We start from the raw sequence: 15707 nt of genomic DNA on the forward strand, positions 1-15707 counted from the left end.
GCCACTTAGCACTTAGATATTAATTTCTGCGAACCGCAATCGTTTAATTTACATATTTCTGTAATTAATATGCTGTAATAATAATAATTTGTGTCATATAATTTTTCAATAATAACATTATCAATATATTGACATTGTTCAATCAAAATTTGTTAATATTTTACTCGCACACAGTGATATCCTATTTTTTATAACCATATAAACTTGATTAAATCATCATATTCTTAATTAAATCGGTATTTCAATGAAAATTGAGAAAACAGATCTTCCCTTCCCCCATTATTGAAATCTTCGCGGTGCCCTATGGGACCTTTTCTAAGTTTATTAAAAAAAAAGTGTTTTTTATCATTTTGGAAAGGAAAATTGATACATTTTGGCTTATAAAATTTATATAACTTATTTTTTTATATAACTGCTTATATGTATAGAAAAAAAGGAAAGTCCATTTTCGAGAAAATCTGTAAATTTTTCAAAATTTACGATTCAATAATATATGCCTTTATGGTGTAAGAAAATTATTTCATAAAATACATATGCCCCAAGAATAACATTCTATATCTCAGTACATATTTTAGCTACACACAAAAATTTAACACAACGTACTTCTTAACAAGATCGGCACGCCCTTCTGGCATGATGTCCTAAATATGTACACTCCAAGTCAAAATAAAAGCAAAATTTGAGCCATTCTAAGTGATATTGCTATAGCAGTACATGTAATTCACATATAATATGTTATAAGCTTTAACAGTTAGAATGGTAAAACATGTGCATTTTTTGTGACACAGAGGTACCTCTTAGTAGAACTTATTTTTTAAAATATAAATCCCTCTGTGTAAGAACTATCGCCTCGTTAAATAAGAATTTGGCATTCTTTTGTTATGAGCTCATTTTAAAAATACCAAAACTAGTCAATTATCCATCCTAAATCCATCATGTGTGATGAAAGATAAGAAAATTACCCTTCATATATTCTTAGTAATTTATGGATGAATTAAAAAAATACAACTTAAAATTATTAACAATTATAAGAGACGTATTAAGCAGTTATTTATTTGTGGAATGTAATAATACATTTTTTTTTAAACTCTCAAATATTAATTTACTTTTTACCAAATATGGTAAATTTTTCAACATTTATATTGCAGATACATAAAATATTTTATTTATATAACATTTTATGTAGTTTTTGATAAAACCTAAAATTATTTTTTAATACACCAGATAATAAGAATCAACTACAAAAAAAGTTGCGTCCAAATCTATGGGCATATTAACGGTCTTTTGTCCGAAATGCGGATGAGTTTCGAATGCTTCAATCTTTCAAGATATTACCTACCAAAAAAGTTGTATTTTTGAGAATTTATTAAATTAATAAAAAAGTGGGCTGTAAGACTACATCAATTAAATTCATTTTCATCAATTATCAGTCTAGTTAATCTATTCAATTATTTTGACTAAATAAAAGTTTTTGATAAAAAAATATAGAATTGGATGCAACATGTTTTTTACTTAACTGATTTTATTAAGTGGTCTATAAATAATATTTATAAAAAAAGTTCACATGCGATCCAATTTTTGTAATCGTATATATTGTCAATTATTTAACGATTGTTTTACATTTCATTCAAAATTTTGGTAACTGATCACAATTAGTGATATTTTTTGTTAATTTGTTTAATTCAGTAATCCGTTTATTTTACGGTTTTTATTCAACCATATTTATTCGAAAATTAGGAACTAAAATAAACTGATTGAAAAAATTAATACTATATTTTTCATTTATTTCACAAACAATCTCGCTTAATTTGCATGTTTCAAACCAACCAAGAAAAATGCTGTTTTATGCCTTTTATCGGATATAAGGCGCTTATAAGCGACATTTTTAGTCACCTGTTTACTTTGTCCAATTTGAAATATGCAATTTTAATGACATATATTTAATGAAGCAAATACTCGAAAATTTAAAGATCTGTGTCTTCGACCAAAGAAATTCAATTGATATTTAAATGTAGACCCCTTAACCTAAAAACAAACAATAAAATATTTTTTATGTTTTTGCTCGTTGTTCATTGAAGATGTGAACTAAATTCTTAATTTCTTTTTTATAATATGACTGTTCTAATAATTTCTTTGATTATAGACTTAGATCTATAGAATAAGAAGGAAAACATTAAAAATTCTAGTACAAAATTTACTGTAATAATTTTTCTTCAATATTTTGCTGCAATAAACAAACTGTTATGTCCCATTTGTTTATTTTAAAAATATAACTAATTCGGAAACTATGAGTTTTCTTGTAATGATTTCTTATCGTAAACACAATTACATAACATGTATTTCTTTAAAATGTCTTTTTTTACTAAGGGTTCTGTAGTTTGTCGATTTATTACGACGTGTAGTGGCTGCAAAATTGTCGTGGCCAACCAGTATCACGTCTAGATAACATCGATAAATATACACTTCTTTTGTAGAAGTATTGCTTGTGTCAGTGTTAAAAACTCACTGCCACAAATTGTACGTCATTTTATAGACCTCGTCCATATTTTTGCAACAATAAGTCAGATTCTTCGTGTATAGTCCCGGTGCCCATTAAAATACATTTTCATTTCTGTAAAAATTACTGCCCGGCTGAATTATTTATAGTCCACCAACTGTTTTACCTACAAAAAATCTTGTAAATGGTGTGTGTGCTCGATAACATTTTCAAAAGACTATGTATATTGTCATTTTTTGAATTTTAGTCGTAAGATTAATCAATGAAACACACACAAAACAGTTAATTAAAAAATGTTTTTCCAATATGTGGCAAAAAGTTTTTGATAGAAAATAAATATTCTGATATTGCAAATAAGTAAAAAATTTTTACATTACAGCAAAACTCGATGGATATTATGTAGAAGAAAAAATACTATTTTAACAAAAATTATATTTAAATTACATTCAGTGATCTGGTATATAATACGTGTATATTTTTCTACAGACTTTTGTTACACGTAATAATCGGAGCATAAGGTATTTGTGAAGATATAAAGCTTGATTATAGAAACTTAAAAAATTTCGTAAATGTTTTATGGTCCCTCAACACATATGAATTAAAACAATCATTTAATAAAATTATAAAATTTGTACAAAACTTTGAAAAATAACAAATTTTCGCCAAATTAAAAAAAAAAAATTAGTTGTCCCCCATAAAGCGTTAATAAATGCATGTATTTTTGTATTAAAATTGGTCAAAGCTTGTTATGTTGAAAACGTTTGTGGAAAAAACCCGTACTAATGCAAATGTTCAAAATAGGATGAAAATGATGGAACAAATGCGATAAAATTTTTAATATATGAGTGTTTTTAAAATTTTATTTAAACGGTCGTATTTAAAAAACACAATTCGGAGTACAATATCTAAGGGAAATTAAATTCCAAATAGAGTATTTGACTAAATATGATTTATTTCTCACAGTTTTAATTCGTCATATTCTGATACAAACCCGATTACAGTGTCTTTAGGCCAAATACTATCAATAAATCATGAAATATAAACCAAACTTAGTATGATTTTTGGTAACATTTATTCTTGCCTAAGGTGCTAACTCAAGCGATTCGCAAGTATTTTTTTCAAACTAGTGAACACTGACTTGGTGTTATCATACTTATACAAGTAAGTGTAGTAATTATAAATAAGGAGATAATTATCTAATTTTGATTCTATTTTTTTCAAAAGTTAAATTTCTAGCTAAGTAATTTTGCGAACTAATTTCATTGTTATCAATCGGAAAAAATACATGTTCATTTAGCAGTAAATACACATTTAAAAAATATTTTCAGTCTAATGCTCAATCGGCGTATGTTCGAGTATAATGTATAACTGAAGTCTGTAAGAAGATAGACAAGTTTCGTTTAATACCATACATTTTGAAACAAAATAAAAAAATTTTTTACAAAATTCATTATTATGTCTCGTTTATTTCACAACAAACATTTGTTCATTGTATTTTCAATAAACAAACTTACATTAAAACAATAAGTTTTTTTTATATTTATTATGCCCTGAAATAATAGTTTTTCCCATACACTCAAATGTATTCACATTAAGGCACAATTGTTTGATAATCGTGTGCCTATGTTTTGTGAATGACGAATGACTTTACGTTCATAATATAAATTATATTTTAATATATTATTTTTGAATTTTTAAATACATTAATGTATCCGCAATCGACCTTCTCCTAATAAAAACAAACATATTCGATCTATTAAATACGAAAAGAAGAAATCAGCAAATAACACTCCAACCAATGTTGCACGAAACTAAAAAAATAAAAAAAGTAATGTTAATTTTCACCAACAACATTCTTGAATTATAATTCGAATTGATCAAACAAAACATAAAGTAATAAAGTAATTTACCTAAGTCACAGTTTAATACAAGTTATTAGCATGCTACCAATCGGCTTTATTACTGTAATAATCCAGTACTGCTATTATTCTATTATTTATATTAAATTGAGATACAAATAAATTTCTAGATTTAGATATAAGCTGACTGTATTTAGTGCGAGATTCGTTGTATCATACTTCGGTGGTTTCGCGAAAGTACGAACATTTTCGTACTAAAATTTATTTTTGTAGGTACATTTTTCTAATTTTAGTTTTTCAAGAAAAACTTATCACATACAATTAGGCGAATGTTGAAAGGGGAATTTTTCCACCATGTTTTCTATATTAAACGAACATTACGGTTAAATACATTCTGATCAATATCACAATAGTTTAATGTCTGTGACTTGAATTTGTCATGCTTCTCGCCGTGAAATACAGCCACGTTATTGGTCTAATTTGGAGAGTTCTCAAATCACACATTGAGCTAGAGTAAGTCACACGTGAAGCTAGAGTAAATAATAGAACTTCGAACTATATAAAAATGTACTGTAAATGTAGAATTCTTACATCTGCTGGTATATGTACTATTTCAAATTGATCTGCTACCTCTGGTAATACTCCTAAAGCTAATAACAAAACAGCACCTGAAGCACCAACTATGCTGTACAAAAGCGCCTTGTTTTTTCGTAAACTTTCCATAAATGGTTCACCCTTTAATAAATAATTAATAATTATTAAAAACTTGGATTTTTATTTAATTTTTTTTAATTCTCTACTTACTCGATAATTAACGGCAAATGTTGAAATTTGTAATGCCATTGAAATGATATAAACAGTGCTGTTTAAAATGTTTGATTCAAACTCTTCATTTTCATCGTCTGTTTTATCTAATACCTGGGAAACCATATCCACTACCGTTGAGTTTTTACTACACAAACAAAAAATATTGGAGTAAATTTAAGTGTAAAAGTATGAAGTATTTTACAATAATATAGATATTTCCGTAATTTCAGGAGTGGCATATTCTACTATTTCTTTCCAGTGTTACAAATAGATAATTTTATTAATATAAACGACTTTAATACAGACTTGAACATAAAGAATAATCGCACATAGTTTATATACAGAGTGGGGTATAAAAATCAAATGGGGGTGTTTTTTAATCGAAAAAATTTGACAATTAGAGAATTTTTATAATTACAGTTAATCGCGAACGCTAGAACATCGTTTAATCGTGTGTGCTTGTTTTGTTTGGAATGGCAAGTTGGTGACTTCGGTACAAGTCACTGACTCCTCACTCCAAAGAAAAACAACCATACTCAAAAATGCATTATTCTAGAGTTTTGGACGGCGAAAATTCTTCTTGATCCAATACTTCCCGACCAAAAAACACTTTTATGCCCCACCCTGATAGATAACGATATATTAAAATTCTAAACAGAAAATTTCTTAAAATTGTTTACCCGATCTACCACTAATTATCTATTAATTTATAATTACACTAAAAAATAGGTATAACCTAGAAATCGTCATGCCTCCGTCTCTTTAGATGACATTTCGTTTGACGCGTTCTTCTTTATCTCATTATGAAGGCGTCTCTCCAAAAGGTACGAGCAAGTAGTTTTTCATAAACCACACCTATTATGGACTATTTTGGTCAACTCTTCGTCATATATTTAAACGTATAAACGTCTTAGTGTATATTTTCGGACAATTATTAAATTTTTTTAACATCATAAAAATTTAGTCGCAAGGACTAACATAAAATTTAGCCCGTCGTGGGCTAAAGATTTGTACAAATAATTTAATGCCAAATATACGTTCGCAATATACCATACATATTGTGTAAAGTAAATATTGTGTAAATAGCGAGCAACTCGGTATAAAAAATTATTTAAAAAAAAATATATACGTTTGATAAAGGTTATGTATTAATATAACCACAAGCGATGGACAACTTTGCGAATTAGTTTACGAAGTCAAAAAATCGGGCATGCCTGTATTTGGAAAACTTTCGATTAGCCAAAAAGGTGTATGGGATAAAACTGTAAACCCAATTAGTGTAGTAGAAGGGATTGTTATATAAGTTTCGCTTATTGGAATTTTTTAATTCAAATTCGCGAGTGAAAATGTTATCCAGGCGTGCCTTAAGAATCCTTATGTAAATATCTGACTTTGATAAGAAGAGACGAAATCTAGCTCCATAATGTGTGATATTATTTTCATTTTTTTTATTACCTCCGTACTTGGTAACCATTAAAAGTTGTTTTAAAAAAGATTCGTACTCCTGATAAAAAAATTTTAATAACACTCCTGATAAAAATTAAAAATAGTTATTCTTTAGAGTATATGATTTTAAAAAAAATTAATTACTAACTTAGCTGGCATTCGACTATATGCTTCTTGTACTAAAAATATTAAACAACAAAAATGCACCGCAAACTGTGATAATACTGTAATAATTGTATAGAAATTAAATATGTTGGGTAATGGCCTCTGCTTTGATAGTGTTTCCAGCGGCTAAAAATTAAAAATATTGTGTAAATAGAGTAAAATTAAAATTAATAGATAAAGAACAAACCTTCGATCGTGAAATGAATAAAAAGCAAGCTGCTAACAAAAGCCCTTGTAAAGTAGCTTGCGTATCACTAAATTTGATTCCATCTAAATATAATACAGATTGACTGTAGGCCAATATCAAAGCATTTAATGCTAAAATTTTAAACATTTGTAATGTGGTCACTAATGTACAACGTCCTTGTTTAATTATATGACAAACTGGAAAAAATACAAAGATCTCTTATAAATAAACTAACTATACTTAAAAGAATAATTTATTACTCAATTTCTGATACTAGTAAGAGACACAGCGGGGGAGGGGGGGGTTATCTTAACGAAAACAAGTACTTTTTTTTTTATAAAAAACTAACAAAGTTTGTTGGAAACATTTTTCGCCTCCGATTATCAATATCTTTTAAAATAGTTACTGTCGTAACTATTTGTCTCTCGTACAAATATTTCAAATAAAAGGTTTTGCTTTTTATGAAAATAACTTCCTAATTTAAATTCTTATTATATCTCGTATTCGTAACTAGTAAGGTTATATACTTTTATACAGGGTAAGGTTATATGTAACTAGTAAGGTTACATACTTTTAGATGACAAATTCAACATGTCCTAAATATGCTTTTGAATCCAACATTTTTAGTTTGAAAATTTTTTCTGTTTTCCCAGAGTCCCAAAATTCTCTAATTAATTAACGTATTTAAGTTTTCCAAAGTGAACGGAAGCTAGCAGACAATTCTAACAGACAAATTTATTCTCCTCTTATGAATATACGATTCTCCCTGTACATCATTATAGATTTGAAAAAACCCAAATATTATGGAAAACAATAAATTTTTATGAGGAGTTATTATACTAAAATAACAATAAATTTTAAAAAAGTTCAAGTCTCTAAAGTGGTGAAAATTCCATTTATAGGGACTCTAAGTATGGAATATCGGGAACCATGGAGATGGGAGTGGAAAAACCAACTTAATGATTTTCCTCCCTAATGATTTTGTTTTTATTTGATTAATTCTAAACTAAAGAAAGTTTTCTGAGCATATCAAGAATTTTTAAGAGTGCCAAGGTATTTTTCAGGACTCTTTAGTTAAAACTGCAGCAAGCAGACAAAATTAAAAATTCGTTATAAGGCATTTATAGGCTTTCCTCCCCAATAATTTTCATTAAATACTATATTGATTTGATTATGAACTAAAAAAGGTTCCCTGAACGTTTCCACTAATTATAACGGTGCAAACCCTTTTTATTCTATTGCTACCCGCCTGTGCAACAGCGCGGTTTAAATGCAAGCCGATAATAAACAAGATTGTAAAAATGTTTTTTGAGAAGTACATGGAATATAATAATGCTAATACTCACTGCATTGTATTGATGAAAGTTTACTAGTAAAAGGTGCTGCAATACTAGCGTCACCCAATTTAACAATCTGTGCCTGATCTTGGTCCTCCAATTCTTTCATTAACTTTTGTATATTCATTTGTGGATTCATTGCACGTTCCCTAACATTATTACCACCACGGTGTCGTAACGTTTCAACAGCACTCTCTCTGGTTGCACGTTTCTCTAATGTTTTTTCATTTGGTTTTGCTTTTTTCTCTTTCACTTCTGGTAATCGTTCCATTACATTTGATAAGATTGCAACACCAACGTCAGCATGTTTTAAAGCACCTACATCATTTGTACCATCTCCACACATCAATGTACAATAACCTAACGCTTTAAGTGTAACTACCACGTACTCTTTTTGTTTAGGTGCAAATCGTGCAAACACTTTAACATGTGGCAAAATCCTACGTAAAAATGATTGCTCGTTGTAACGTAAGAAATTTAAAGCATCACCAGTAATACATAAATCGTAATTTTTGATAAGTTCTTTTACATCGTTTTTTTTTGTATTTAGCTGAAATGTTTTACTTTGATCTATACTTTCCCAAATCCATTCATCTTTATCTTTCCTTAAGATTAATGTATGTTCTTTATTTGTCATTTTAAGCGTTTTAGCAACATAACAAGCTGTTAATGGATTATCACCCGTGATCATAACAATACTATGTGATGCATTTGAAATTTCATTAATCACTGCTTTTGAATCTAATTTCAAGGGACAAGATATTATAACAAATCCAGCAAATTTCAAATCAGTTTCTAATTTTTCACGTGATAAATTTCGTATTTCCTGTGATGATAATTGTCCGATAACACGGTAACCTAATGCTAATACACGTGCACCACGTCGAGCATATTCCAAATAAATATCGTCGTAATTTTTAGGAACATTTACATACATGTCTTTAAGTACCTCAGGAGCTCCTTTAACAGTAACAATATACTCTGTATCACTTGTTCCTTGAACATTATATCCCGCAACCACACTCATACGTTTTAGAGCCGAAGAAAAATGAAACCTTTGAAATATTTTTAAACCAGGTGATTTACCCTTTTTCGGGATAACAGCCTCAGATTTTGTCAAAGTCCAATCTGCTGCTAATAACGTCGATTTCTCTAAGGGATCACCCACTAATCCATCATCCAATTGTACTAACGAATGGCATGTTGCTAATACTTGAATACTTTCTTGTGGTGCTGAACTCATCGGCATTACTGATTTTGGTTGATTTGGTAAACCAGCAATACCTTCCACAACGAGATTATCACTGGTCAATGTGCCAGTTTTATCAAAGCAGCAAATTTCCACTTTTCCAGCGAATGGTATTCGAAATGGTTCCGTACAAAATACAGATAATTTTGATAACGCTAATAGTGATGTATTTACAGCCAAAGATAATTCAATCGGTAATTCTGGCGGTATAACCGACGTTAATATTAATGTACATTCTAAAAATAATTTATAACGATTGCGATTTGGGTCTTCACAACCTTTGACCCAAACGTATACAGCTGCCGCAATTGCGAATATTAATAAAAATAATATAAAACCAAATGTTTCTAAATTATTTGCAGTGACTCGTTTAACACCAAATAAAATTGTACGCAACAATTTTCCTTGGGATGTATTAAATCCAGTACGTAATACATACGCTAAACAACCATTATCCGGTGCACGAATACCTGTCGCTAGTTTATTGGGAGGCGAATGTTGAACAACCCTAGTACCCCCAAATAGCATATGCAATTTCCCATCCATTTCTGGTTCGAGTATCTTATTAGGATCATGTTGTTCGACCGGTTCTTTCATTTGTGGAACTGATTCACCTGTGAGCATACTTTCGTCAATAATACAACTTCCACGTAATAAAAGTAAATCACATGGTACAAGATTATCGGTTTGCGATCGAACAATTGATACCAAATCACCCGGTATCAATTGATCCGTTGATATAAATCGCCAACGACGATTTCGATACACATTGATATTATACGGTTTATTACCCATTTTTCGAATTTCAGCCATATTGCGTAACTGTTGTTGAACTAATGTGCATTCGAATAAAATTAACATAACCAGCGTAAAAATTGAATAATACCAGTATTTATCTAAGCACCAAAGTGCTACACAAAATACTTGAAATACAAAAAATGGTGCGGTGGCCCGTTCTTTAAATAAATCTCGAAATTCTGGTATAACCATGTCAAGGAAATTTTTACCATATTGTTGCTCAGCAAAAGCGATATCGATATCTTCTTGATACCCTTTCCACTCCATGTATGAGCCAAATGATTTCTCAACTGGAAATTCCAAGCCTCGGAAGGTCTTTTTCTCGTCACACCAAAAATATTTGGTTTTTTGAAATATGAACCATATTGATGAACCTCCTTTTTGATCCTAAAAATAAAATAAGATTTCAATCAGAGATTTGACTCAGAAATTTCAAAATAACTCCTTAAAAAACTTGTATAATGCAATAGCTCCCGGTACGCGCTAGTCATAATTTTTGATTACCTTATATGTGAAACTTGCACAAAATTTTCCCAACAAAAAATGTATAGTTAAGAATAAAACTATTACTGATACGTCTTGTGGACTACTATCATATTTTCATTATGCGAGATTGAAACATAAAGAAATCACAATTTCTATTAGATAGAAAACCAGAGTTTTTAATAAGCATAGGAACAGCCGTTAGTTAACAATTTTTTGACAAATTAAAGAATAATGAATAATAATAAGGTATCATCTACTTGAAATTATCATGTAGTTGTTAATTTTAAGGCGTTTCACAAAAACGATAGTGTTACCAAAAATCTGAAATTTGGTGTGTAAATTAATGAATGATTAAAAATTTCAAGTCAATTCTCTATACGGTTTAAGAGAAATTAATTATTAAAAACAGCCTTTTTTACAAGGTGGTGTGTGGAAAAGTAATAAATGTTAGTTTTTAGTCAATAAGTGCTTTTAGAAATGTTATCATTTATATAAAATAATTTCATCATTATTCCTTAAAGTTTTAAGCTTTATAATGATATCAAAATTCAGAACTTTCTCAGTTTCATTATTTAATAATTTAAACAAAACTGTGCATACAAATGAAAAACCAATATATACTCAAAAATAAAAGCAAAAATTTTAGACTTAGAATGGTAAAGAACGTGCATTTTTGGATAAAGAGTGAAAATGAAAATGATTTAAAATTTAAAATTTTATACGTCATATATCTCTTTTTTAGTAAAAACACTTTTATAGTTAATTTCTCATAAACTGTACAGAGAATTGATGTGAATTTTTCACAAAATTCGTAAAAAAGGGTGATTAATTAATAAATAAATTTTTTAATTTTTAATATCGTCTTCTTATGGTATCGTCGCCCTATTAGCTCAGTTGGTTAAGGCGTAACCAATTCCGCCCGCGGTATGCATAGGGTAGCGGGTTCGATTCCCGCTGTCGCAATAAAATTAATTTAATTAATAGTTGTGATGGACTGGCGTAGTGCATGGTATATGCATGCAGGAGGTGCACTCAGTCTCTGAAATTGAGGAGCTGGTAAATGAAATTATCAGCGGAAAGGTGATAAAACACATATGGTATCACAATGGGCTTCTCTATAGCCTAAGTCCTTCATGGGCAGCCAATATAACCTAACCTAACCTAACCTACGGTATCGAAAGATCTTAAGACAGCCTCGTCTCTGTGAGAAGGATGGATAGATGTAGCCAATGATTTTTATTTTTTCTCTTAGTATGCGCAAGAAATGAACGGGCGAATATAATTTCCAAAAATTTTAAATTCTAGTTCGTTATAAATCTAACAGATTTGACGAAGGATATAAATAAAATTGATCGATACCTAGTTTAGTTTTGAAGATATTTAATTTTGAAAATGAAATTTTGATAATTATTTTGGAGTATATGAGCCATGTTGGTATTTTATAATAAGCAATTATTCGCTAGTTTGGAATTTTGAATAGACATAGAACTATCACAGAATACTTTTAGCTTTCACGCTAAGTGTTATAAATAAATTTTTAATCGATATCTAATTTTCTCAATATCCTTTTTCTCTAGTTAGTGAAAAATTTTACGACTTCAAACGTATTTTCAGTAATAAACTTTTTTCTTAATGAGGTCTCATTTAACCAAGTTTGATTGGATTTTTTGAGGACACACCTAAGACGGTACACACCTTGGTACTGTAGAGCCGCACCAATTCCGTAGATCCATTGTTAGAAGTAGGTATAACTTTAACAACTTCTGCTTTTTGAGGATCCTTTTCCTAAAAAAAAAATTGCCGAAATCAATGATAAATTGAACTTTTGGTACAAAAACCCCAAAATTCAAATACTTACACGATTACAGGCAAAAACACAATGAACATGTACTGACCAATGACAAAAAAGGCATGATAAAATTTGTAAACAACCTATGGCGGCAATACCGACCATTCCACCCTCATAATGTTCCCAAAATCCGTATAAAAAGATCCATACATAGACCCAAGATAAATATAAAATAACGAATGGAAATACATAACCATGAAATATTAATTTTCTATTGCTATATAATTGTACGGAATGGACAAGATCATCGATGCTAGAAGTTCCTGCCATTTTATTTGAAAAAAATTAAAAATAAATAAATATTAATATGCATGTAATTTATAAAATAAAAAATTATCACAATAATAATGAAATCGAACACATAGCAAAGACTCAAATGTTACTTGGCATTTAAAATCAGAAAAGTTGACAACTCAGCGCTCCCTTTCACTCTTACTTAAATTATTCATGCGTAGTCTAAAATGAGATAAAATATGGATATATGGATAAATAATTTTCATACTTTGTAGTACGTGGCTTTGTTCACTTTCTGTGCTTTCTGTGAGATCCAATTCAATTTCATTTTTAATCATTTTCTATAAATATTATTTGCTAATGCTAGATTTATATAAAATAATTATTAACCAAGAAATAAAATACAAAATCCATAATAAATTCCATTTGGAGTTATTTACACCGATATTGAAAAATTGAAATCAAAATATTCAATTTTATTCCAAGTATTTTATATTTCGTTAAACAACTCCAAGTTTGCAAAACTATAATTTAGTATTCGTGTAATATTTAAGTTTCAATATTTTTGGCCACTGACAACAGTATCCAGGTATTTCGATTCGGAAGATATTCTATCTAGATCCAACAGGAATCAGTTAGAAGAATGGTTACAGTTTAATTTGAAACACAGCCAAACATGTTTTAAAGATGCCTTACCTATAAATGATTCTATTACAAGTTTGATTACTAATAAAAATTTTAAAAAAAAGAAATAGCTTTTTTCATATCTTTTCTCATAAAACATTTTTTTTACAAAATGTTATTAGGTTGTAACATATTTTGTTGAGTCCGTCACCCGGTATGCTGTAGAAATAGCTACGTAGACATAATAGATTATCATATTATCATATATACAGGAACTAGCAACTTTTTTTGCGCCCAGTAAATGAACTGAGCGCTCATTGTATATTAGTTGCTTCAAAGAACACTGATAAACGTCGCATTTATATTTTCTCTGTTTATTAGGTGCGTGAGCGGGAGTCCTATACTAGTGGTAAATTGCTACGTTTGAGAGTGGTCCTAGGCGATTTTTTTTTGTAACTCAAAACCAAACGCGAAATTTTTTTTGTTAAAATTTGGTATGTTTTCATAAACTACGGGGTAACGGATTGAAAGTGTTGAATTGAGATTCAATAAATTGTATACTAAAAAAAAAAACTCTCAGTAATTATGGTTTCCTTGTAATTTATGTAATTTTTATCATCGGGAAAGGTTGAACTTTTTTATGAAAGAAAACTTCAAAAGCGAAAAGGTAATTCGCATTTAAGTTGCATTTTCTTCGAAAGCTAACATTTTTCGAAAAAAATGTTTTAAACAAAAATTGATAGTTTTTTATGATGATCAAATTTCTAATTTAAAGTGTTATTCTTTTATCGGTTAGAATCTAAATTGACTATTAAAGCAACTCGAAGAACTATGTAAAATCTGATGTCAGACCATGATGCCTACCCCCCCCCCCATCAAACTCTACAATTTTTGTTCAGGGCATTTTTTAATAGGTGGTGCCTCTGGCGAGATATTCAGATGCATATTTTGAAATGGTCCACCCTGTATATGCATATAAGTCTGTGCTTGCAATAAGTATTAAGAGTTTTGAGCATTTGTGCATATGCCACGTCACGTTGGTTATCAATTCACTTGCTAGGTCGCGTTAATCTGTTATTATTATTAATCTACCGGAGCGATCACTTCAACTTCATAGAGGTCTATTTGAGCTAATCGCAACCAATGTACACCGTACTCGATTCAGCGGTCGTCATTTTTATACCATGCATATATGAAATATACATAGTATATTAAGTTTAGTCCCAAGTTTGTAACGCTTAAAAATAATGATGCTAGGAAAAAAATTTTGTCATAGGTGTTCATAAAATCACCTAATTAGTCCATTTCCGGTTGTCCGTCCGTCCGTCTGTGGACACGATAACTCAAAAACGGAAAAAGATAACGAGCTGAAATTTTTACAGCGTATTCAGGACGTAAAAGTGAGGTCAAGTTCGTAAATGAGCATCATAGGTCAATTGGGTTTTGGGTCCGTAGGACCAATCTTGTAAACCGTTAGAGATAGAACAAAAATTTTAAATGTAAAAAATGTTCCTTATCAAAAATTAAACAACTTTTGTTTGAGACATTTTTTCGTAAACATCACTGTTTACCCGTTAGGGTGCCAATTAGGCGGAAATTTTATAATATGTACTATACTTGATTATCATTTATGTATGTGTCAGATGTTTGTATGTTTTATGTGATAAAGAAATCAACACTGACTATGCATGGTATTTCAACAATTAACTCAGTCAATTGTTTGTTTTCACTTGTTTAAATGCTCTTTGCACTCGCAGAGACATATATATGCGATAAATATACATATAAGTTATTCCTAGTAATTTACGTAATAGTAACAGAAACTGTAAATACATGCAAAATCATAACAAATTATCATTAAATATAGATAGAGTATCCCATGTATTGGAATGGAATTTGAGATATACTTGAGAAATATACTAGCGCCACCAAATATGACCTAATGAACATATAGCATGCGTTGAATGGTTTTATTTAATTTCAGGAACTCATTCTGAGGCGCTGCTTTACATCACAAATTTTATTTTACGCCATATAGATCTTCTATCTAACTATTCAAGTGGTAGAGCAAAACTGTCGTGAGAGGTAATACAAATTGAATAAATTGCACATACATAATTTTTCATAAAAATACTTTTCTTCCTCAAAAATATTTAATACAATTAAGTA

General features: G+C 29.5%; 1 protein-coding gene and 1 long non-coding RNA gene across 2 annotated transcripts; one reads left to right on the plus strand and one right to left on the minus strand.

Moving 5' to 3' along the window:
• Nucleotides 1–1132: 1132 nt before the first annotated feature.
• On the minus strand, nt 1133–13313 carry LOC123295532 (endoplasmic reticulum transmembrane helix translocase). Its single transcript, XM_044877294.1, has 9 exons — nt 13183–13313; nt 12690–12943; nt 12527–12616; nt 8308–10732; nt 6962–7158; nt 6758–6900; nt 5161–5308; nt 4948–5091; nt 1133–4308 (listed from the first exon to the last, which is right to left on the minus strand). The coding sequence occupies exons 1-9, from the start codon at nt 13250–13252 to the stop codon at nt 4201–4203; spliced, it is 3579 nt and encodes a 1192-aa protein (XP_044733229.1). The 5' UTR covers nt 13253–13313; the 3' UTR covers nt 1133–4200.
• A 19-nt stretch (nt 13314–13332) lies between these two features.
• LOC123305087 lies at nt 13333–15673 on the plus strand. Its single transcript, XR_006536829.1, has 3 exons — nt 13333–13503; nt 13920–14205; nt 15523–15673. It is a non-coding gene; the product is annotated as an uncharacterized LOC123305087 (long non-coding RNA).
• Nucleotides 15674–15707: the final 34 nt, after the last annotated feature.

The sequence above is a fragment of the Chrysoperla carnea genome, chromosome 1, assembly GCF_905475395.1.
Source record: "Chrysoperla carnea chromosome 1, inChrCarn1.1, whole genome shotgun sequence".
Classification (NCBI taxonomy): Eukaryota; Metazoa; Arthropoda; class Insecta; order Neuroptera; family Chrysopidae; genus Chrysoperla; species Chrysoperla carnea.

Coding starts and splice junctions, on each gene's coding strand:
- LOC123295532 (XM_044877294.1), bottom strand. CDS start 13,252: ATGATTAAAAATGAAATTGAATTGGATCTCACAGAAAGCACAGAAAGT. Junction 12,944..13,182: donor ACAAAGCCACGTACTACAAA/GTATGAAAATTA, acceptor ATAAAATGGCAG/GAACTTCTAGCATCGATGAT. Junction 5,092..5,160: donor CATTTGCCGTTAATTATCGA/GTAAGTAGAGAA, acceptor TATTTATTAAAG/GGTGAACCATTTATGGAAAG.